At 47.0% G+C, this 24,693-nt stretch overlaps 1 protein-coding gene across 1 annotated transcript; it reads left to right on the forward strand.

Annotated features, from left to right (window-relative positions):
• The first annotated feature begins 566 nt into the window (after window positions 1-566).
• LOC148506694 (uncharacterized) lies at window positions 567-11,026 on the forward strand. Its single transcript, XM_088446452.1, has 12 exons — window positions 567-665; window positions 1,020-1,107; window positions 2,713-2,782; window positions 3,027-3,342; window positions 4,659-4,739; window positions 5,063-5,150; window positions 5,668-5,737; window positions 6,331-6,604; window positions 7,709-7,792; window positions 8,675-8,732; window positions 9,924-9,983; window positions 10,955-11,026. Exons 1-10 carry the CDS (start codon window positions 567-569, stop codon window positions 8,723-8,725), a joined length of 1,221 nt encoding a protein of 406 aa, XP_088302578.1. The 3' UTR covers window positions 8,726-8,732; window positions 9,924-9,983; window positions 10,955-11,026.
• Window positions 11,027-24,693: the final 13,667 nt, after the last annotated feature.

A 24,693-nucleotide genomic window follows, 5' to 3' on the forward strand; every position in this document is an offset into this window, starting at 1 on the left:
ATGTGCTGTAGACTCTGGGAACACTCTAGTGCCCGAAGTCTACTGCTGCTGTCAGTTCGCTGACGGCAGCCGGGGGGGAGAGGTGGGGGCCCCGGATGGGGAATGAACAGTGGCCTCTTCCTCTTTAATACGCCCCTAGATACACCCATGGCTGATTATAAGTAGCATTGGTCACTTCTTAGATATCTTTTTGGGATACAAGCTTTTAGGAATATGAAAATGAGACTTTATTATGCCCTGGTACTAAAGGGGTGTGTGCTCTAGTGTATGGGGGTGTGGCCACAGCCCATTTGTAAATGCTGAGGCCTTGTATAATGGGGGTGTGGCCACAGCATCCACACCGGAACCCGAGTCATCAGGAATATTGCTCTGCTGTTTTATCTCAGACAATGGCTGCAATCAACCATGATATTAGTAATTAGTGCAATCATTTGTTTCTCACAAATATAGTATAAAATAGTAATAGATCTTTAAACTGCGCATTACACTGTGTAAGGATTCATCAGTGACCTCTCCTATAACCAGAGCTTTATCTATCACAGGGTGCACTGAGTGGCAGGAGCAGAATGGTGATGATCACACACATCAGCCCTGCGGATGCTGCCTATGAAGACTCTCGCAGCACACTCACCTACGGGAGCAAGGCCAAGCTCATCAAAACACTGGTGAGCTGCCCCCAAGGGGTAACGGCATATTTATCTATGTTACTGGATAAAACTGTGGTGGAACAAATGATTTATTATTAAAAAAAACAAACATTATGAAAATTCAAAATCAGTTTTATTTGAATATTGGTTGGAAAGTGACCTTTTACTTTCCATTAGAACTTCAGTTGCAATTTAAAATATGTTAAAAATATATACTACAGGCTCAATCAGTCATAAAAGCTACGTCTGTGGTATTACATGTCTGTGTGAGGACACGTAGGTTACCCATCCATAATCTCCTGTCTCCCTGCTTTCTCTGAGTGTGCCGGTGCCCAGTAACTAACTCTCTGCTGTTTACCCTTCCTACTGCAGGTGGAGAGGAACCATGTTCGTGCCCCCCACAAAATCCCTGAGGCTATAGGAGAAGACAAAGTGCAGCTGAAAGACCCTCATCCTCCAGGTATTCTTGTTTCTTGTAATGAAAAGATTGTTAGTCCACAACTATGATAAACAGATCCCTCAATCTGCATCACCACTTATTGCAGCAATACAGATTGTAGTTACACCACAAGTTACCATGCTGGGTGGTTGGGAGGTATGTACATATGCTGGTCTTTACAGTTGCAGATTAGGCAAAGGAAGCAACTGACCCAGGAACAATAGGAACAAATAGGCAGTGGCGTCATAAGGGGGGTGCGGCTGTCACCTGTCTAAGGGTGACATCAAGATGCAGACTCCCCCTCAGTGACAGGAGCCGGGTGCTGCACTGTAGTATAAAGTGCAGCAGTCGGCTCCTGACACTGTGTGGGATCAGGCACTGCACACAGGACAGGGCAGTCCACACCTCCTGCACCCCTCCCAGTAAAAAGCAGCACTGAACAACAGGGTTCGGGCAGCGAGGCCATGCTCCCTCCCATGAGGCCACACCCACTGTTTGCAAGGCCATGCCCCCTTTTCCACAATGCGCACAGCATCCCTCCCTGCACCAGTAAGAATGCAGGGAGGGACGCCACTGCAAAAAGGGTCTTACACTTCCAAACTATAATCCATTGACTAACTGAAGCAAAACATATACCAGACAAAGGGCTCTATTTACTACAATCCGCATATTGAATGCGGATTGTAGTGTGATATTACCAAGTGAATTCGCATTGCGAATTCAGGTAATATCACAGGGATTTACTATAAATCCCTTGCAGGGACAGAGCTTGTGATAAAGCTCTGTGCCTGCGGATCCCATCCGCACTCTAGTCGCGGTATTTTCGGAAAAAATACCGCGACTAAGAGCCCGCGCATGCGCCGACCGACCACCGCTACTACCCCCCCACGACGCTAAGCCCCGCCCCCCGGCGCTAAGCCCCTCCCCCGCGATCGCGGACCCCCACGACCCCCCCCTCCCTTCATTACACTTACCTGCATCCTCCTGGCCTCCGGTGGTCTTCTCCGGGCTTCCCGATCAGGTGATCTCCCATACTGCACTGGGGCCCGATCACCTGATGACCGGGCCCCAGTGCACTGTGGGAGACCAGCTGACCGGAGAGGAGCCATCACCGGAGGCCTGATCACCGGTCCCTGGATTCAGGTAAGTAAAAAACAAAAATGTTTAATTTTTTTTTTCTTTTTTTTACAGCAATCAGCTTGCGGTCTATTTAGACCACATAGCTGATTACTGGTACCGGCTCCCGCCTCTGCTCTCCCCATTAGAGCAGAGTGGGAGCCCGGTAACCGGGGGAGACCCTGGATAACGCCACCTCCAGGTGGCGTTATTATCACAGGGCTTCCCCCGGTATTTTTTTACAATTTATTTTTAGTAACTTGCACACAGATCACATTTCCCATTACAATTATGGGAAATGCGATCTGCTTTACTAAAAATAAGTGATACTGGGGGTTGCAGTAGAATTTTACTAATTCTACTCCAATTGCCCTGTAATAAATACAGGTGAAACTAAAATAATGTGAAAAGGGTGTGAAAACACCCTTTTTCACTTTATTTTAGTAAAAATAATGTTAATAAATATAGCCCATAGTAGTAACTGTACTATTTCTATATTCTATTCTACAGAGACAGCCCATAAGGACCATAAGGACAAAGCCCCCAGTTCCAGTAACACTGGTTCTATGAGACGCTCTTCGTAAGCAGATATTGCATGTACAATATGATTTATGGCTAGAAATGTAAAATGATGAAAATTAGTGTCATTTATAGATATGAATAGATTGTGATTAAGTATTTTCTTTATCTATTACTATATAAATGTTAATCATAATTCAGCATACTATCTAGCTATGGTACATTATTATATTATACTAATCTTAGGTATTGGTACATTCTCATGGAGTCCTTTAGGTGCAAATGTGTCTGTTTTCTCATTTTAGGGCTTTGCTGCCTAAATTGTCATCTGTGGTCCCTATGCCAGGAAAAGACCTCGCAGTACCTGAGCCAGTGGTTCCTATGCGAAGAGAAGACCTGGCAATACCTGAGGCAATGGTCCCCATGCCAAGAGAACACCTGGCAGTACCTGATCCCGTGGTTCCCATGCCAAGAGAACACCTGGCAGTACCTAAGGGTCTGGTCCCCATGCCAAGCAAACACCTGGCAGTACCTGAGGCCGTGGCTCCTATGCCAAGAGAATACCTGGCAATACCCGAGCCCATGGTCCCCATGCCAAAAAGACACCTGTCAATACCTGAGGTAAGTGCTATCAGTGTCATTGTGGTCACATACCGTTTCTTATGTCCTAATATTTATATATCTCTTTACCATACAATGTAATGCTTATTACACTGACATTTAAAGCGTATATTACTACACAAGTGTCACAATTTATACACAATATGAGAAAGGAAAAATAGGTTTCTTGCAAAAACATAGGCCCTGATTCAGAGGCGCTCACTATTTGCAAGCGCTCGCTCTGAATTAGGACGGGCCTTTTTTTTTTTTTCACTGGCCTCCAGGCCGCTTGCTGAGCTGTGGGTGACCACCTACAGCTTTAGCAGGCAGCCTGGCGATAGTCACGATTATCGCAACCATCGGGTTTGCAACGAGACCCTTGTGGTAGGGTCTCATCCATCGCAAGCCCCAGTGAACTTCCTGCTCTAATAGAGCAGGAAATTTACTACTGACATCACTGGTGATGTCAGTAGGACCGCCCACAAACGGCAGGCGTTCATTCAGGAACGCCTCCGTTTGTCCAGCCATCCACCCTGCACGCCTACAAAACGGGGCGAGCTGTCAATCACAATAGACAGCCGTCCCGTCTTGTAGTGAGTCCCGCAGCGAGTGAAGTTTCACTCGCTACGGGGCTCGCGTGTGTGCGCACTGCCCGGCCATTGACCCGCTTGCGAGCGCTATGCTATGCGCTCCCGAGCGGGTCTGAATCAGGCCCATAGTCCATTATAATTGTAAATGAAATAAAAATAATTGGTAGTGGACAAGTCCATGGCCGCAATTTAATTGAAAGAGATGATGAATAGCCCCGGGAGGGAACTCTCAGAGCTAATCAACTCAGCCTGATGTTTGGACAGATTAAAGGATTTTTTCTCGCACCCTCCTGGGGGTGCGAGGAGAAATCCGACAACAGCCTTGCGGCCGGCACATTAGTCGGAGAATGCCGGTTCTCGCAACTAAACACCCATGTTAAGTCACAAGAACCGGCATTCTCCAACTTAATAGTGCGCTGAATTTAATTGCAGCCAATAAGATAAGCTATATATATATAAAACTAAGAAATGTGAACAAAGGCATGAAACACATGTAAATAAAACTAGTATATAATATATCTAGTCATCCTTTGCAGTATTATAGAATTAAATACTGAAATTCTATTAGAAGTTCAGCTGCCAATTAAAATATGTTATATACTACAAGCTCAATCAGTCATAAAAGCTACGTCTGTCCTATTACATGTCTGTGTTAGTACACGTAGGGTACCCATCCATAATCTCCTGTGTACTCTGAGTGTGCAGTGCCCAGTAACTAACTCTCTGCTGTCCACCCTTCCTCTACAGGTGAAGGCGCACCATCTGAGTCTGGCCCACAAGATCCCTGAAGGCGCCAATAAAATCAATGTTCAGCTGAGACTCGTTCAGGTATTCTTGTACCATGTAATTCAAAGTTTAAGGGGTCTGATTATCATAGTTGTGAACTAACAATCTGCATCACAGCTTATCACAGCAATACAAATTGTAGTTACCCTGCAAGTTACCATGCTGGGACAGTTGGGATGTGTGTACATATGCTGGTCTTTACAGTTGTGCAATACTTATCTACTGTATGTTACTGGGTTTAACTGTGGTGGAACAAGGGATTTATGGGGACATGTAGGTTACCCATCCATAGTCTCCTGTCACCCTGTTTTCTCTGAGTGTGCCAGTGCCCAGTAACTCTCTGCTGTGTACCCTTCCTCGTGCAGATGGAGAGGAACCATGTGTGTGCCCCCAACAAAATCCCTGGGGCTACAAGAGAAGGCAAAGTGCAGCTGAAAGACCCTCGTCATCCAGGTATTTTTGTATTTTATAATGAAAAGATTGAGTTCAGTTTATCATAGTTGCGGACTAACAATCTGCATCCCCACTTATTGCAGCAATACAGATCGTAGTTACACCACAAGTTACCATGCTGGGTGGTTGGGAGGTATGTACATATGCCGGTCTTTACAGTTACAGATTAGGCAAAGGAAGCAACTGACCCAGGAACAATAGGAACAAATAGTGGTTTACACTTCCAAACTATAATCCACAGGTTCTCAAACTCAGTCCTCAGGACCCCACACGGTGCATGTTTTGCAGATCTCACAGAATTACAGGTGAAATAATTAGCTACATCTGTGGATCTTTTAAAATGTGTCAGTGAGTAATAATTACACCTGTGCACCTGCCAGAAGACCTGCAAAACGCGACCTGTGTGGGGTCCTGAGGACCGAGTTTGAGAACCACTGCTATAATCCATTGACTAACTGAAACAAAACATATACCAGACATAGTAGTAGCTGTACTATTTCTGTATTCTTTTCCACAGAGCCAGCCCATAAGGACCATAAGGACAAAGCTCCCAGTTCTAGTAACACTGGTCCTAAGAGATGCTCTGAGTAAGTACTTTTTGCAGATTTCACATGAACAATGAGGGGTCTATTTACTAAGCAGTGTTAGGAGACAGAGTGAAAAATGATAAGGTGCCAGCCAATCAGCTCCTAACTGCCATGTCACAGGCTGTGTTTGAAAAATGACAGTTGGGACCTAATTCATGGCACCTTATCAATTTTCACTCTGTCTCCTAACACTGCTTAGTAAATAGAACCCTGAGTAACAATGTGATTTATGGACAGAAATGTGTCAACTTAGTGTAATTTATAGATAATAATAGTTTATTATGAAGTATTTTTTAGCTATTACTATTTAAATGTTAATCATAATACACCATAATATGTACCTATGGGTACATTATTATATTGTACTAACTAGGGATGTGCAGGCTCGGTTCTACTCGGTTCCGTTCGTTTTTTTTTACCGAATCTTATTGGGTTTCAGCTGTCACGAGTTTTGGATAGCCAATAAGATTTGGTAAAAAAAAACGAACGGAACCGAGTAGAACCGAGCCTGCACATCCCTAGTACTAACCTTAGCTATTGTTACATTCACCTGCAGTCCTTTAGGTGCAAATGTATCTGTTTTCTCTTTTTAGGGCTTGGCTGCATAAATTGCCCCCTATGGTCCCCATGCCAAGAGAACACCAGGCAGTACCCAAGGCTGTGGTCCCCTTGCCAAGAGAACATCTGGCAGTACCTGAGCCCATGGACGCCATGCCAAGAAAACACCTGGCAATACCTGAGACCATGGTCCCCATGCCAAGAAAACACCTGGCAATACCTGAGGCCGTGGTCACCGTGTCAAGAAAACACTTGGCAATACCTGAGGCCGTGGTCACCGTGTCAAGAAAACACTTGGCAATACCTGAGGTAAGTGCTTTCAGTGTCATTGTGGTTACTTACCATTTTATTATGTCCTAGTATTTGTCTCTTTGTAATATTACACTGACATTTACATCTTATATTACTACACAAGTGTCACAATTTATACACAATATGAGAAAGGAAAAATAGGTTTCTTGTAATACAAATGGCCTTACAGAAACATATTCCATTATAATTGTAAATTAAATAAAAATAATTGGTAGTGGACAAGTCCATGGCCGCGATTCAATTCAAAGCGATGATGAATAGCCCCGGGAGGGAGCTTCCAGAGCTGTTCAATTCAGCCTGATGTTTGGTCGGATTAAAGTAATCCGACAACAGCCTCGCGGCCGGCACTTTAGTCGGAGGATGATGGTTCTCGCAGCTAAACACGAGTCACGAGAACCAGCATTTTTCAACTTAGCAGCGCGCTGAATTGAATCGCAGCCAATAAGATAAGCTAAATATATAAAACTAAGAAATGGGAACAAAGGCATGAAATACATCTAAATTAAACTAGTAAAACAAATATATTCCAATTATATATAATATATCTAGTCATCCCTTGTAGTATTATAGAATTATTTATTGAAATTCTATTAGAAATTCATCTGTCAATTAAAATATATTAATAATATATACTACAGGTTCAATCAGTCATAAAAGCTACCAGAACCATAACTAGACTTTTTGGTGCTCTGTGCCAGAGAGAGCATTGGTGCCCCCCCCCCATCATTTTTTAAATAAAGACATAAGATAATGCACCTGAAAAAGGGACCATGGCTGCATGGTGAAGGGCCAGGGAAGAGATAGGGGTACTCCTGGGGGCAGCCAGGAGATGCTGAGGATAAAAGAAGAGGAAGCTACAAAAGCGAATGATAATAAACAGGAATATGTACAGGCCTAAACAGTGCCCCCTGCCCTGCGGTACCCTGTGCCATGGCACAGGTCACACTACCCTAGTTACGGTCCTGAAAGCTACATCTGTGGTATTATATGTCTGTGTGAGGACACGTAGGTTACTCATCCATAATCTCCTGTCTCCCTGTGTACTCTGAGTGTGCCAGTGCCCAGTAACTAATGCTCTGCTGCCCACCCTTCCTCCTGCAGGTGAAGGCGCACTATCTGAGTCTGGCCCACAAGATCCCTGAAGGCGCCAGAGCAACCAATGTTCAGCTGAGACTCGTCCTTCAGGTATTCTTGTACCATGTAATTAAAAAGTTAAGGTGTCTGTTTATCATACAGATGGATCCTCTTACATCTAGCCTCCTTGCATGTTAAACAGCCCTTCTAGTCGCCCCATGCCGTGGCGTGACTCGGTAGCGCCAAGCATTTTTGTGAAACTTTTTAACTTCAAATGTTTCTTATATACACAATAATGTGAATAGATAGCATAAGCATCTTCTGCTGATTAAAATGATATGCAGCATGCCTATGCTCTCTGAGCGAGTGTGGGTGGATCTGCATGCGAAACGCTACGTTAGTGTCATCAGCTAGAACACTGTTTAGCATGCAGATACACCCACAGATGCACAGAGAACAGAGGCATGCTGCATATCATTTTAATCAGCAGAAGCTGCTTGTACTATCTATTCGCTGTGCAAATAAGACGCATTTGATGGTACAAAGTCGCACAAAAGGCGCTCGGTGCTACCAAGTCATACGGAGCTCCCGCGTTATGTGTCGCACGACTTGTAGGGCACGGAGGATAGATGTATGTTGACACGTCTCTAGTTGTGGACTGACAATCTGCATCACAGCTTATCTCAGCAATACAAATTGTAGTTACCCCGCAAGTTACCATGCTGGGACGGTCGGGACGTGTGTACATATTACAGTTGCGCAATATTTAAAAAATAAAATAAAAAAGGCTGCCTTGGGGCATGCTGTAATAGAGTGTATATTGCATAGGACAGGAATGCAGATTAGGCAAAAGGAAGTGACTGGTATGGGAACAATAGGAACAAATATTGGGTTATACATACAAACTTACAAACTATAATCCATTGACTAACTGATGCAAATCATATACCAGACACAATAATAACTGTACTATTTCTGAATTCTTTTCCATAGGACCGGACTGGAAGGACAACAAGCTCAGTTCCAGGGACATTGTTCTTATGAGATGCCCGTACGTACTTTGTGCTGATATCGCATAAACAATATGTAACAATGGGAATTATGGATAAAAATGTTACATAATGAAAAATAGTGTAATTTATAGATAAGAGTAGATTATTATGAAATATTTTTAGCTAGTTCTATTTAAATGTTAATCATATAATACAGGGCTGTAACTAGGGTATTGCGGCCGCTGCCTCCACACAGTGTGCAACATGCCCTGAGGGTGGAACCGGCTGCCCGACGCAATCTCTATTTGCCACTGGGTGCCCACTGCTATGTATTAGTAGCTATGTGCCCGGCTACATTACTGCAGCAGCAGCCCTGCCTGTCACTCTCAGATTGCTCCACCTCCAGACTCATCAGCAGGGATGGGAGAGGAGCTGTTTGTTGGAAGTTGGAATGGGCACACAAGGGACGGCAGTAGTGGCAGGCAGCATGACAGGTCCGGCGCCGGTATCCTACATAGAAGGGCCCAGTGTTAATGTCACTTTGACACACTGGACTCCAGTGCTCAATCACAGCAGGTAAATAGGTTCTAAATATCAAAGTGCCCTCATACTGACATTTAAACCATTTTAACTATAGTACTTTAGACCATGGGGATATTTTTCATCTACACAGCAGATTTCATGTCAGTAATCTAATTTAAGGACACTACTGCCAGCATCTACTATTAGAGAATGGTGTCCTATAGAGAATACTATATTTTGTTCAATTGTGTTCTTCGATCTACATACATATCTTCCAGCATTTATACACACAAAATGGGGACAAACAATATTATCAGCCAAGAGCCCCAGGACCAGACTGCCATAGTACCATTTGCCATGGCCCCTCCAGTGTTACAAACTATCAGTAATATCAAAATATGAGATGGTGGGCAGAAGGGGACGGGGGGGGCACCGATGCTCCTTCTCGCACAGGGCACCACAATGTCTAGTTACAGCTCTGCCATAATATCTAGTTATGGATCCCATTCGTATACTAATCTTTGCATCTCAGTAACTATCATAGAGCATATTACATTTTACTTAAAATGTCATTGTAATATATTTATATCTCTGTATAATAATATAGAATAACTGATGAGTATAAAATGAGGAGGACAATGTCCAAATGAAGTGAATCAGCCTCATTAAGTTGTATAATGTTCTCATGGAGTCATTTAGGTACTATGGTGTCTGTTTTCTCTTTTTAGGGGTTTGCGGCTTAATGTGCCCCCCGTGATCTCTATGCCAAGGAAACATCTGGCAATACCGTAAGTGCTCTCAGTGTGGCTACTCTCACTTTCCTTATGTTCTAGCATATATACGGGTTGGGTACAGGATGCCGGCACTCGGGATCCCGGGTGTCAGAATCCCAATACCGGAATCCGGGCAGGGTACCAATACTGACACCTGTCGGTAAGTATCCTCCCTCTGCCCTCCCTTCTTGCACCCTAACCTTCCCCCTAGTGCCTAACCATAACCCTCACATTACCTCACTACTTGCCATCGGGATGCCTGTGCCTGGATTCTGACTGGTGTTGGGATTCCGGCGCTGGCATTCTGAGCCCTGGCATCCCATCTGCCGGGATTTATACGACATCCCATTTATACATCTATTTGTCATACCAATGTAATTCTTATTACACTGACATTTACATCTCATATTACTCCTCCTGTGTCATAATTTATACACAAATTGGTAAAAGAAAAAATAAGTGTCTTGTACTGGAAATGACTGGGCAGAGACATAGGGCCTGATTCATTAAGGATCACTATTGCAATCGCAGCTCTGTACTCACATGCAGGTCTGCTGCGAAAATATGCTAATGATCGCTATCACAATGCTGTCACACTGCCGGCATAGACTCCCAGTGCCTCCCACTACCGCTATCTGACATCCGTAATACCTTGCAAACCTCCATAAACATCAGTAACATCGAGTACCATCGGTCCATTTTCTTGTGGTTTCCATATACTGTATAACACAATCCCATTGGATTACAAATTAAAAATTGGGACAAAAAATTACAATAAATGAAAAATTTGTTACATGACTGAAACAATGATTGCTTACACTTTGTCATTAAACACTTTTCAATAGAATTATTTGGGGAATTGTATTCTAGTTACATTTTCCCTGTCATTGCTGTTATTTTTAGAGTATTCTCACTATTGTTAAAACATAAATGTTTAATTCTTCCTATGAATTGATGATCTGAAACTTTAATTGATTTCCTTTTAGATCAAGACTACAGCTCGTTGTAGCGCACGTCCTGTCATCCATCTGGAATGTGCCCATAGAAGGTGATGAAAAGATCCACTTGGGCCGAGGCCGTCACCTTGCTGCGTTGTCCAGTAACACCATCGGCTATTTATCAAATAACATCTTACCAATTAAATAAACATCATTGGTGATTTTAGTGCTTTCAATTCATTACATTTCACAATTGAATTTCATTGTAACCTTATTTTATTGTATTCTTGTTACATAGCATTATTCTTAGATCTCATAAGGTTTATGCTAGGGCAGTACCAGAAAGAGATGATAAGACCATTAGAACTTGAGGTCTTCACATTTAGCAAGCTGCCTTTCCCTTATAGCCAGACGTGCTTAAGCCCTGGGGATCATACCATCTACATTTCACACCCCACAAACACACTAATACATACAGTAGTAGGATTTTGGACTGTGGGAGGAAGACGAGGCACCTGGAGGAAACCACACAAACATGGGAGAACATATAAACCACATATATATATATAGAGCTCATGTCCAAATATAACCCATGACCCCAGCACTGTGCGGCAGTAGTGCTAACCACTGTATATTCATGAGACGGTAGTTGCTAATTTGCCAGTAACAAGTAACATCACAGAGGCATAAGGCACTGGTTCCTGGTGACAACACAGACTGAATTTGCATTAATATGGATGGACTGTGTACAGGGCCGGCACTACCATTAAGCAGCTTAACCACAGTTTGCAAAAGCCATGGCCACCACCCCTGCACTTATCAGCTGCTGTGTGGCTGAGACTGCAGACATGTCAATCTGATATGTCTGGTGCAGCCGCAATGTAACCAACAGCAGCAGTGCCAGGCATCGGCCTCCTTGCCTCAGTCTCTGCGTGATGGCTGCTTCCCCCCTGGGACCAACAGCCACTAATATACTGTTGTCTTTTTATCCCTTCTCCTCCCCCTCGTAAGGCTCTACCCCCTCCCTCCGAGACTCCACCTAGTTCAGCTCTTGTGCCTGGCTGATTTCTCCACAGCCAGCTGCTCCAGGGGGTGAACCCAGGAATATGAAGAGACCACAACCTCCTGCAATCAAAGGATTCTCCAATCAACACTGCACTTACTGATGCTGCTGGCCCCACCACCTCCATGTGATGTAAGGGGATGAACTGACACAGGGTGATCTTACACTCTGTTATGGCTTTGCTTATTTACATATCCCAATTTGGGACAGACATCAAAGCTTTTTACGATTTATGTTCCTCTTGTTCCACTACCTATTTTGGGCCTTGCCTTTTGGGTTGTCGCAGCTCTTTGGTTGTTCACCAAGGTAATATCAGTAATGACGGCCACGCTGCAACTTCAGGGGATTCGGATAATATCTTATCTAGACAAACTTCGCATTGCAGCTCAGTGAGTGGATACTCTACAGGAGCACCTCAACCTGACAATTCAGATCTCTCAGTCCCACAATGGCTCCTCAATTAGTGCAAATCCAGCCTAGTGCCTTCTCAGCAAATGGTACACTTGGGGGTCCTCTTGGACACTCTAGTCCAGAGGATTTTTCTCCCATAGTATAACATTGTGTCCCTTTGTAATGTGCTACAATCTATTCTCCATGTATAGAGAGCGTTGGTACATCTCTGCATGAGTGTTCTAGGCAAAATGGTCTCTACAGTACCTTCGAAATGGTGGAGTTTGCCCAGTTCCATTTCATGACCTTCCAATTGGATATTCTGACCAAGTGGAACAGATCTCACATTCAGAATCAAGTCCCGGTTGAGGTTATTGTCTTCAGAGACTTGTCACTCGCTCCTCTGGTGGCTTCAGACCTCTCACTTGGACAAGGTATGTATACTCCTCATTTGGGAGTGGACTCTACTCACTATCTTGGAACTGCGGGCAATTTACAGGGCCTTGTGTCAAACAAGATATCTTCTCCAAGGCCTTCTGGTCAAAGTCCGCTCAGACAAAGCCAGGGCCTACATAAATCATCCAGGAAGCACAAGGAGCATTCAAGTTATCAAGAAGTAAGCAGAATCCTCTGATGGACAGAGGATTCTGTTAGCAGTCTACATTCTAGCAGTCGAAAATTGTGAGGCAGACTATCTCAGCCATCAAGATGTACAACAGCTCATGGACTATTGGGTCTACCCCTCCATAGACATATTTGCGTCCCATCTGAATCCTAAGATGCCCCGCTACTGTTCCAGGATTAGAAACCAGAGTGTTTTTTACTGGATGCACTGTCAGTCCCCTGAACCTTCCCATTAATTTATCTCTTTCCTCCAATGTTCCTACTGCCTTGTGTCAGCAGCAAGCCGAAAACTAGAGGACAAGATCATCATCCCGGTCATTTCAGATTGCCCATCAAGGGAATGGGATGCAGTTCTTAGTCGCAAGTTGGTGGCACCACATTGGTGGCTTTCCCTAAGGTCAGATCTTCTCTCGCAAGGCACTTTTCTACATCAGGCTCTTCATTGACTGGCTTTGATGTGGCTGTTGAGACAGCCTTCCTGAAGGCCATGGGTTTCTCAAATGCTGTGGTCCATTTTATGCTTTGTACTAGGAAACCCAGGCCATAACTAAGGTGGAGGCAGCTGCATAGTGCAGGTTGCCCTGGGGGCAGAACTTGCTATGCTCACCAGCCACTACAATGGGGAGAGGAGGAGGAGCACCCAGTACCCATCTTCAGCATCGTGCACAGGCAGGCTGCTGGCTGCCACAGACTACTTTCACCATACAGTCAAACGGCTGCTAGTCAGGGGAGCTCTGTGCTGGGCCCGTCTGTACTTGGATATCTCTGACAAACCAGGGTCCCCGATGGAAGATTGCGCTGCAGCCCGGACAAGCACAGGAGGAATCCAGTAGCGTGCACCACCCTGGCCGATCCTAGCTGGCTGCTGCTGAATGGAGGGCTGAGGCCAGGTGAACTAACCAAGACTGGTAAGTCTTGATTTACTAGGGATCGGGGTTGCGGTGACAGGTGTATAGTGCTATTTGCACAGGGAGGCTGCTGTATAGAATTATTTGTACAGGGGTGGCTGGTTTATAGTGTTATATGTATGGGGGGACACAGTGGTGTCACACCCCACGTTGTCAAGCGGTACGGGGAGGGATGCTGTGAGCGCAGCGCTGTGTCAAAAAGGAGGCATGGTCACGCAAGAAGGGGCGTGTCTATGCGGGAAGGGAGCATGGCCTCACGGGCCAAACCTTGGAGGTATTACTAAGGAGGGGGAGGGGGGAAGGGTGCAGGAGGTACCTGTGTGCAGTGCCAGCCGACTCCCTCAGTGTCAGGAGCTAATTGCTGCACTTAATGCTACAGTGCAATATGCGGCTTCTGTCCCTCGACGGGCGACACCCGGGTGCAGATAGCACCCCCTTTGTGATGACACTGGGGGGACATGTGTATAGTGTTATATGTACAGGGAAGACATACAGTATGTATAGTGTTATACATATAGGGGGGACAGGTGTATAGTATTATATGTACAGGGGACAGCTGTATGGTATTATTTTAAAGGGGGCTGATGTATAGTGTTATATATAAAGGGGAGGGCTCGTATATAGCGATATGTGTACATGAGGGCTGGTGTATAGTATATGTACAGGGGGGCTGGTGTATAGTGTTATATGTACAGGGGGGACTAGTTTATAGTTATATGCATACAGAGAAGGAAGGTGTATAATGTTATGTGTACAGGGGGACTGGTGTATAGTATTTTGTGTACAGGGGATAGGGCCAGTGGCGGATCCAGGGGGGGGGGGCACGCGGGCCCGTGCCCCTCCTGTCATTTCTGCCATTTTTTTTTCCCTAAACGGAGAGCAGTAGCAGCGGGGCACTGAAGGGGATTGACAGCGTTACTTACTAATAAGTCTGGCTGACTCATTACATCTCTCTGCGGCCGGCCGCGTGCTGTAACAAAGCAACAGCAGGAGGCGGTCCGGTCCCCTCCTGTTTCCGATTTACCCTCCTCTTAAGCCCCACCCCTCTGATACTGCTCATTGCCGGGGCTCTGACGTCACGATTTAGTGACCGACCCCGGCGCGGAAAGGCCCGGCGACAGCGTGGGGGCAAAGTGGACACACATACCGGGACTCGTGGATCAGAGGGGCCCCGACGATAAGGGATAAAAAAAAACGGGCCAGCAGCACCTAAATAAGGTTTTATTATACAGCTGCTGTGCTGTGTGTTGCTACAGCAGCCATCCAGCCAAAGCCCCGCCCACTGACACCATCACATGATACCCACACCGAGACACGCAGTGGCTGGTGGTCATCCTTCTGGGTCCAGGTCCTGCTGCCCTCCCGATCCTCTCCTATAGGATTCCTCCCCAACTTTCCCATTGTGGCATCAAAGCCCCCCCCCTTCCAGCACCCCTCCCCCCCCTCCCGCGGCTCCCCTCGCGGCCCCTCCATACCCCCCCCGCACCCCCACAACACACACTTCTCGTCGGTCAGTGCCAGGCTGCCAGCTGAAGAGCATACAGTAGGGACACAGCCTCAGCATTCAGGTAAATTACAATGTGTAGTAGATTACTATGTTATTGTCACTTTTAACATATGTGTGTGTATATGTTTATAGTAATGTGGGCTGTGTGAGCCAGATACACATGTAGTGCTCAATAAATATGTAAAATAATTAATAATAAAATGTAAAAAAAAAAATTACATTTACATTATCTGCAGATATTGGTGTTCTGGAGCTGTTGAATCAGTTCACAAAGCATGACAGTTTTTCTTAATTTCCTCTATAACGGACTCTGCGGGAGATATATCAAGCCTTTGACGCGTGCCTGAAAAAGAGGTGTGGCCTCATGGGAAACATTGTAGCCGCGAGCCACACATATATGTGTGTATATGTATGTATGCGGGTGTGTGCACGCATTTCAATAACTGTAATAATTGTGTGCGTGTGTATATGTAGATATATATATGTGTATGTATGTATGCGTGTGCGCACGCATTTCTCTATCTGTAATAATTGTGGGTGTATGTGTGTGGACCTGGCATGTTTGTTTGTAGGACGGGTCACGGAGGCGGCAATTTAGGGGCCCCAGAGATTCAAGTGTGCTGGGCCCCAAGCTTTCTGTTGCCGGCCCTGCCCCCCGGCGATTACTCGAGTCCAGTCACCTGGACCACACTGTGCAGCAAATAGTAACAGGATGCGCCCGAGCGGGCCCTTTGCTTCTGTCCATGCCTCAGCATCCGCGGTCACCCACGAGCAGGCGAGTGTGAGAATAACCAGGCACAAGCAGCAAGATGCCCTACTGCCCGCTCTGCATGTCAATTGCAGCAGCACCACTGGCACTTTTCACCCTTGAGACAGAAGAAGTGGAAGAGAGCTCTGTGTGGTAAGTATCTTTACTTTATGCTCTCTCTCTCTTACCCCCCTCCCAAAAGCAGAAGTAATATAATGAATCCATTGTAAAGGCCCCCATACACGGTGCAATTGCACCGTGCGAGGCGATTGGGGATCCATCGTCTGACATATCGGGCGGTCCACACACGGTGCGATCGGGTGGCTGATCGCCCGATATGCCGGATCCCCCGTCTCACCCACATAGCAATCCATGGGATCGCACTCCATGGTCTCATGGTACTGCAGATAGATCAGGGGGTGCGATGTATGACCCCTTCGGGAGCGCGCTCGGCCCAATATCAGGGCCATACACGGTGCGATATAGCAGGCAAATCGCACCAATCAGTCGGATCGCCTGCTATATCGCCCCGTATATGGGGGCCTTTAGGCTACAACTAATCACTTTATTGTGGAATGGTTAAGATCCCAGAGTGGATTGACATGTCACTCAGTATGTGCTGTTTTTACCTGCTATATTTATCTTACAATGGAATAAATACATTTCTACTTCTTTGAAGGGCAGGGGAGTCTCTCTCTGATTTTACCTATTGGATATTATGTGTACTGATACCTATGGATTAAGGCCTGATTCAGACCCGTTCGCTATCTGCATACGCTCGTTAGATGCGTATGCAAATTTTTCCAAGTGACGACATGGGAAGCGATTGCTCGCCAAGGCATAAGCACGCTCACCATGTCTTAGTGAGCGGCCACTTTGTGTATGCGTACGCCCAATCGCACAGGCAGAGCCGCCCACCAGCACACGTCATCTCCTGGAATTGTATTAAAACATAGGTACATCGAGCACCATCGTCTGCGAACGCAGTGCTTGCGGGACCTTTGATTTCCTCGCAGTGCTTGCGGTAGGGTAGAGTAAAAAAAAGGCAAGTGACGTGTACTATGACCCTTCCTGTTAATTATGCACGCCTCTGAAACGGCGTTGAAACACTCGGCACGACTGCGTTCGCAGCTCCAACCTCCTGTTATTACTGGACTGCCCCTGTTACCACCCACAAACGGCCTCTCCTGTCACTCATTATCCTAGGCTGGCTTTACTGGGTGAGCGAGAGGGTTGCGATCGTACAGAGTAGTTTGCGCACGCGCAGAATGTGCATGTGCATGCACGTACGCAGACCATCTGGCCGCTTGCGAGCGCACAGCGCGAGCGATCAGCTCTGAATCAGGCCCTAAGCACACATATTTTGAGTGCACCCCTGCTGTTGACCGGGTTGGGTATGGGATGCCAGCACTCGGATCCCGGATGTTAGAATCTCGATGCCGGCATCCCGAAAGGACTAGCATACCGACACTTTTTGTTTGGTATGCTAACCCTCTCCCTCTCCTAATCATCCCTTCCCGGAGCCTAACCCTAACCTCCCCCTCCAACCTAACCACTAAACCTAAGCCCCTGATACCTACCTTCGGCATGCCGGCGTCCTGTATTATGGAGCCAGGATCCCGACTGCTGTCGGAATTCCGGCGCTGGAATATAGGCCGTCGGCCTGCCACGTGGAGGCATGCTGACTTCATACCCTGTTGTCCATATAACGGTGAGGGCAATATAATATATATATATATATACACACATACACAGTCAGGTCCATAAATATTGGGACATTGACCAAATTTTCAGATTTTGGCCTCTATTCACCACCACAATGGCTTTGAAATGAAACAAACAAGATGTGTTTTAACTGCAGACTTTCAGATTTAATTTGAGGGTAATTACATCCAAATGAGGTGAACGGTGTAGGAATTATAACGGTTTCTATATGTGCCTCCCACTTTTTAAGGGGCCAAAAGTAATGGGACAAACTAAACAATCCTAAATCTAACTTTCACTTTTTAATACTTTGTTGCAAATCCTTTGCAGGCAATTACAGCCTGAAGTCTGGAACGCATAGACATCACCAGACGCTGGGTTTCATCCCTGGTGATGCTCTGCCAGGCCTCTACTGCAAATGTCTTCAGTTCCTGCTTGTTCTTGGGGCATTTTCCCTTCAGTTTTGTCTTCATCAAGTGAAATGCATGCTCAATTGGATTCAGGTCAGGGGATTGACTTGGCCATTGCATAACATTCCACTTTTTAGCCTTAAATAACTCTTTGGTTGCTTTTGCAGTATGCTTCGGGTCATTGTCCATCTGCACTGTGAAGCGCCGTCCAATGAGTTCTGAAGCATTTGACTGAATATGAGCATATAATATTGCCCGAAACACTTCAGAATTCATTCTGCTGCTTTTATCAGCAGTCACATCATCAATAAATACAAGGGAACCAGTTCCATTGGCAGCCATACATGCCTACGCCATGACACTACCACCACCATGCTTCACTGAAGAGGTGGTATGTTTTGGATCATGAGCAGTTCCTTTCTTTCTCTTCCCATCACTCTGGTTCAAGTTGATCTTTATCTCATCTGACCATAGGATGTTGTTCCAGAACTGTAATGGCTTTTTTAGAGGTTGTTTGGCAAACTCTAATCTGGTCTTCCTGTTTTTGTGGCTCACCAATGGTTTACATCTTGTGGTGAACCCTCTATATTCACTCTTGTGAAGTCTTCTCTTGATTGTTGACTATGACACATATACACCTACCTCCTGGAGAGTGTTCTTGATTTGGCCAACTGTTGTGAAGGGGTTTTTCTTCACCAGGGAAATAATTATTTTGTCATCCACCACAGTTGTTTTCCGTGGTCTTCCGAGTCTTTTGGTGTTGCTGAGCTCTCCGATGCATTCTTTCTTTGTGGTGGTGAACAGATGCCAAAATCTGAAAATTCTGTCAATGTCCCAATATGGACCTGACTGTATATATATATAAATTTGGGGGTTGAGAAGGTATGGTGGTGCGTGTATGTCGGGGGGTTGAGGTGGCACCCAGAGATATCACCGTAAAATTTCTGTTACAGGCCCTGGGACCTGGCCTGCCTTCCTAGTTTAAGCTAATGTCAGACATGCAGGTCCAGGTCTCCTCTGACCCACGTTGGGTCCGAGCTTTGCCCTGCTGTGTCGGCTGTGTTATCTGCATGCACATGGATCGGTGTCTGGATAAAAGATCAGTCCTTCACTCACAGCATACACTCTTAAGGTGGGTATACACCTGACAGATATATCTGCAGATGATGGTTCATCATACACACTGAATGGCCATCATCTGCTTGTGCCCTCGGGTCCCGGGGGCTGGACCCGGCAAGGCGGGTTTGGGGCGTTCCGCCCCCTCGCGGCTGCCGCTGTGTGTATGGGCAGTCTTCTGACCGCCCGTACACACTTGCCGATGGACAGATATGTCTGCAGACATACCTGTCCATCGGCTGTGCAGCACAGCCAATGCGATGTCGCGGGTACACACTGGCTGATGTGCAGCAGATATATTGGCTGATCAATTGGTCGCCCAATGTATCTGCCAGTGTGTACCCAGTATTACACACTCTCTCCCCCCCCCCCCCCCCCTCTCTCTCTCCCTCCTCCCTCACTCTATGGTTAAGGTTAATTTTCCCGTTCTATGTCCATGTAGATAGTAAAAGTGGTAGCTCACCGGCCTTGCCTCTCCCCTTGCCGTCACGGGTCACATGGTTGTGACATAAGAGGTCCTTCTACCAACTTGGATCTAGCATCAACCCTCACTCCATCTCTCTCTCTCGCTCTCTCTCTCCTACGCTTTTTCTCTCTTTCCTACTCTCAGCTATTGTGTTAAGCCCCCTTGTTTTTTTTCTGCCTATCTCCCCCACTGATACTTTCCCTTTATGTCCCAGTGAACCTGTTTAACCCACTTTAATCCCTCCTTCAGAGACCTCAGATGGGTTTGGTAAGGGATCCCGGCTGTTAGGATGCCGTCAGTCAGAATACTGACAGCAGCATCCAGACAGTCAGAATCCCGACCAGATAGGGTAAGTGTCCTAGCCCTCTGTCACAGTTTGCCGGACACCGGGCGTAACAGCACTGGGGTCCTCATCAGCAGCGGCAAGCAGGCGGGGAGTCCCTGGTGCTCGCTGCTAGTGTCTTTCTTCCCGCTGGGCTGATGCGGCTGTGAGTGCAGGTGGCTGCGGCTCCCCCTAGGGGTGCACGCCGACCTGCAGGAAGATTTAAAGGGCCAAGCACACTCCCCTAGTGACATCACAGGAGGCGCCTAATTCAGCCTTCTGGGTGCACTCCTGTGCCAGTGTATAATCTCTCATATCATACTCCAGTATTTCTGTCTCTAGTGATGCGACTTGTTACAGACCCTTGGCTTGCTTGTGACCTGATTCCATCCCTGGTACTTTACTTGGTATTCTAGTTCTGACCTTGGCCTTGTTCCTGACTCTAAATTGTCTGAACCCTGGTGCTGTCTAGTCCGTCGGATTATGATGCGGTTTGTCGAGTACGTTTGTACGTCTTCATTGTACACCGCTCCATTCCAGAGTATACCAGTACCTGTATCAGGGAACCCAGTCTGAGGGCCACGATCTGTGTGTCGGACGCAGATAAGTCCAAACCTCCTTACAGGGGTCCTTGGTGAACACTGCCAACACAATAGACTTCGCGCCTCAGTACTGGGTCTCACCAATCCCGGGCTAGCATCTACTATTCATCCATGAGTTGTGACACCCTCCCACTATCCTACCTTTCCTGTAGCCTAACCCTCCCCTTCGCATGCCTAACCCTAACCCTCCCCCCAAAGCCTAACCCTAACTATGCTGGGCACACCCCCAGAGTGATGCAATCAGGATTTCCTGATAGGCCACACCCCATTTGTTAGGCTTTGCCGCGCAAGGTGGGCTGAAGAGTGCGCACCGGGTGTCGCCTCTGTGTCCCATACTGTTCATATTAATTTTGTTAGGTGAATTTGGGAGTAAGGGGGTGTTCGGAGTCAAGTTTTTATAAACAGGTTTGTCTTATTTACAGTTCTCTCATAATGCATATTTATGAATTATAGAGTATTAAATGGAACTGGCTCCTCCAGATCTTTCATGCTGCACAAAAGATCTGGAGATGCGATGAACAATCCAATGCAGTGCTATGCGGGGGTGGGGGCTTGCCGGCATATCAGGCGGTCGGCCATTGGATTGTTCCATGTGTGGTTACCGCCCGATATGCCGGCCGTTGGATCGGCCATTGCATCGCCGGCTACACATCGTACCATGTGTAGCTGGCTTAACGCTCCTATTTTCCATCAGTGTTACTTTCCTTTCCAGTCGCCGGCTTCTGCGCTTGTGTGCTCTCACTCTCTTTGGGGAAATTTTTCCTCAAATTTCCCCTCAACCTACCACCCTCCAGTTTCAGAACATGTCCTCTTGTTCTAATACTTCTCTTTCAAGGAAGGAGACATTCTTCAAAGAAAGAGAAGTATTAGAACAAGAGGACATGTTCTGAAACTGGAGGGTGGTAGGTTCAGGGGAAATTTGAGGAAAAATTACTTCATTGGGGATGTCACGAGGAGACGCCCCCCCCCCCCGGTCAGCTACGCCTCCCTTCCGGGAGCGTGCGCGCCTTCGGCGCGCACACGAAAACTCTGCCTGCACCTTATTTCCCTGCCCTACCCCTGGTCTGGAATGAACATTAATAGGAATAACATTAGAAATCTTTGCTGCCTAAATAATGATCACAGTGACAAACTTCCAAGGTAACATAAGTTCTGGTAATGGGTTGGAATTGGGACCACCCATTATCAAATGTCTAGTTTCGTCTATGCCCTTACCCTATCATGGTGCCCCCCCTGTCATTTTTTTCTGGATCCGCCCCTGGATAGGGCTAATGTATAATTAATGTGTCTGCATTGTTTGTCTCTGGAATGCTCCCTGTACTGTATATAGGTCCGTTAAATGTTCTCTACATGAGCCTAACTACCATAGGTGCAAGGGGTGCAGCTGCTATTGGGCACCGAGGTTAGGGGTCCCATTTTCCTTGTCAACATTACATGGGTATATACATTTTTCACCATTGGGTGGTACATAGGGGCCCTTACAAACTTTTGCTATGGGGCCTTCAAATACCTTATTACGCCACTGGTGATAGCAACAACTAATCTAACACTTGCTGCATACAGAGAGAGAGGGGGCAGATCATAGAATCTTTGAGACAACTTCCCCTCTGAATTCAGGTACTCTACTTTGATAAATAAGCTTCTTGGCTTGATCTCTCTAATGGGATTGATGCGGGCGATCTACAGGTCCCAGCTTTTGTCTCTCTCTGCCTTTAAGATGTCTCTCTACCATCATTCTAGGTGTCTCTTGTACCACCTTGATCACTCAAGGCCGCAACTAGGGGGGGCTGGAGGTGCGCGTGCACCAGGTGCCGATGTCCAGTTCCGAAATTATGGGACGGGGTAGGCGGCATGAGCAGTCACCCCCGTGGCCACCAAACCTGCTATACACATCCCCGCAGGGTCAGCGCAAACCACTCAGCGGTTCCTGCACTGGAGGGAGATGCCAGACTGGAGAGGCGCTCTCCCTGCAGCTGCTGCTGAGTCCATTGATGCTGCTGCATCTGTCAAGCTGTATTACATGCAGGGGCTGCTTGCTGCAGAGAAGTGCGATTGATCCTGTCTAAGTGGCTCTACGCACAGTCCCACCCTTTGCTGTTTTAACTACCCCCTCCCTTCCTTCCTCCCCTCTCCTCTGCTTCCCGCTCCTCCACTGTGCTGCACCTGACCGGTGACCACTCCTCAGTTGGAAGCAGGGGAAGCCTGGCTGGAAGGGCCTTGACATTAGGCGCATATCGGCGGGAGTCGGAGTGCCAGTGACTCCAGAGGTGCTGTGTGGATAGCGGGTGGCAGCCAGACAGCGGGACACCAGAGAAGAAGCAACCAGCTGCACCCGGTGGCTCTCAGTGCACCGGTAAAGAAAGGATAATAGAAGTAAGTCTCCTGGCAAGGGTGGACGGGTTCTAAGTTTATCCAGGAAGGGGGAGAGGGGTTTTAAGGGCCCAGTATGGAGGAGAGGGTGGGGAGCTGTGTACCCAGTAATGGAAGGGGAGGGGTTGCTAAATGTGTCCATTGAGAGAGGGGTTGCTATGTGTGACCAGATGGTAGGAGTAAGTGTACCCAGGGCTAAGTTTGCCTAGTAAGGGAAGTGAGGGGGTACTGTGTGCCCAGTGAAAAGGGGATGATTGTTAAGTGTGCTCACTAAGGGAAGGTGTCAAGTGAGCCCAATAAGGTGGGAGGTTCAGTCCTGGCACTGTCCTGTCTCGGTCCTGTTGCTATCTCCCCTGTCCTGGACCTCTCACCTCTGTTCTACCCTGCCCTCTTTGTTCTGTCACCTCTGCCCTGTCCCCTCTGCCCTGGCTCTATAGTAATGTCAAAATCCCCTTCACGGAGAGGACTCTGACGTCATTAGTGAGTGTCCAACGTTATTCCCCACTATCCAAGTGGGCATAGAGGAGGAATATAACCTTGTGGCGAACGTAGCTAACCACCGAGCCCGCGAGGGGACAACTTTCTTCTTTAGGTGGCCTTAATGGGCATGGAACTGCATTTCCGCCCTCACTCACTTCCAGGTCCCTAGCATGAAGGGGAAATATGCTCAACCCTGGCTCTATCCCCTCTTTCCTGGCCTCGTCACTTCTTTCCTGTCCCTGATACCCCTTTCTGCTGTCCTGTCTTGGCCCTGTCACCTCTATCCTGGAACCTCTATCCAGGTCCCTGTCACTCTTCTCTCCTGTCCCCACTGTTCTGTCTTGGCCCTTTCACCCGTGTTCCCTCTTTCCTTGCCGTGTGACCTCTATCCTGGCCCCTCTATCCAGGTCCCTGTCACTTCTGTCCTGGCCCTGTCTCTGCCACCTTTATACTTTCCCTGTCAGCTCTGTCCTGGTTCTGTCAATGCTGTCCTGGCATTGTCACGTCTACCCTGGTCCTATATTTGGACAGGGGACATCAGGGGCAAACGCAGGATTCTCAGGGAGGGGCTTCCATTATATATGTCTATCTACACACACACATATATATATATATAGTGACACAGTTAGGTTAGGGGGTCCCTCTCCTGGGTTGAGGACTCCTTCCTTACACACACACACACAGCAGCAGGGAAGCAGCACACCAGTCTGGATGCAAGTACAAGCTGGTCAGCGCCAGTCTTTATTGTACAATGTCAGAAATAACACAAAGAAAACATAAACGTAAATCCTAGCCCTGTCGGGGCACTAACTTCACAGGTAGTTCCCTCACTACCAGAACCTGGCAGGGCCTAATGCCCTCGCCAGCAACAAAGCACAGCACAGTACTCACAGATAGGTTTTCCAAGTGTCTCTGAGCAAACTCCCTGTCTGCTCTCCCAGGTGAGACAATCAGCCCTCAAAACACTAGGCTTATATTGGCCACTCTCAGGTGGGAACCCAATCAAGCCTGTTACCAGGCTAAGAGAACCAAAACCTGGAGTGGCCGTGGGTGGAGCCCTCCCTCTCCTCTCACCCA

This window comes from Taudactylus pleione, unplaced genomic scaffold (genome assembly GCF_031769625.1).
Source record: "Taudactylus pleione unplaced genomic scaffold, aTauple2 ptg000398l, whole genome shotgun sequence".
Taxonomy (NCBI): domain Eukaryota; kingdom Metazoa; phylum Chordata; class Amphibia; order Anura; family Myobatrachidae; genus Taudactylus; species Taudactylus pleione.

What these genes read in the sequence shown, in the direction of transcription:
- LOC148506694 (XM_088446452.1), top strand. Translation starts at nt 567, where the DNA reads ATGGTGATGATCACACACATCAGCCCTGCGGATGCTGCCTATGAAGAC. An exon ending in GAAAGACCCTCATCCTCCAG is followed by an intron (nt 1,108 to 2,712) that starts GTATTCTTGTTT and finishes TCTATTCTACAG; the next exon opens with AGACAGCCCATAAGGACCAT. An exon ending in TTCAGCTGAGACTCGTTCAG is followed by an intron (nt 4,740 to 5,062) that starts GTATTCTTGTAC and finishes TTCCTCGTGCAG; the next exon opens with ATGGAGAGGAACCATGTGTG.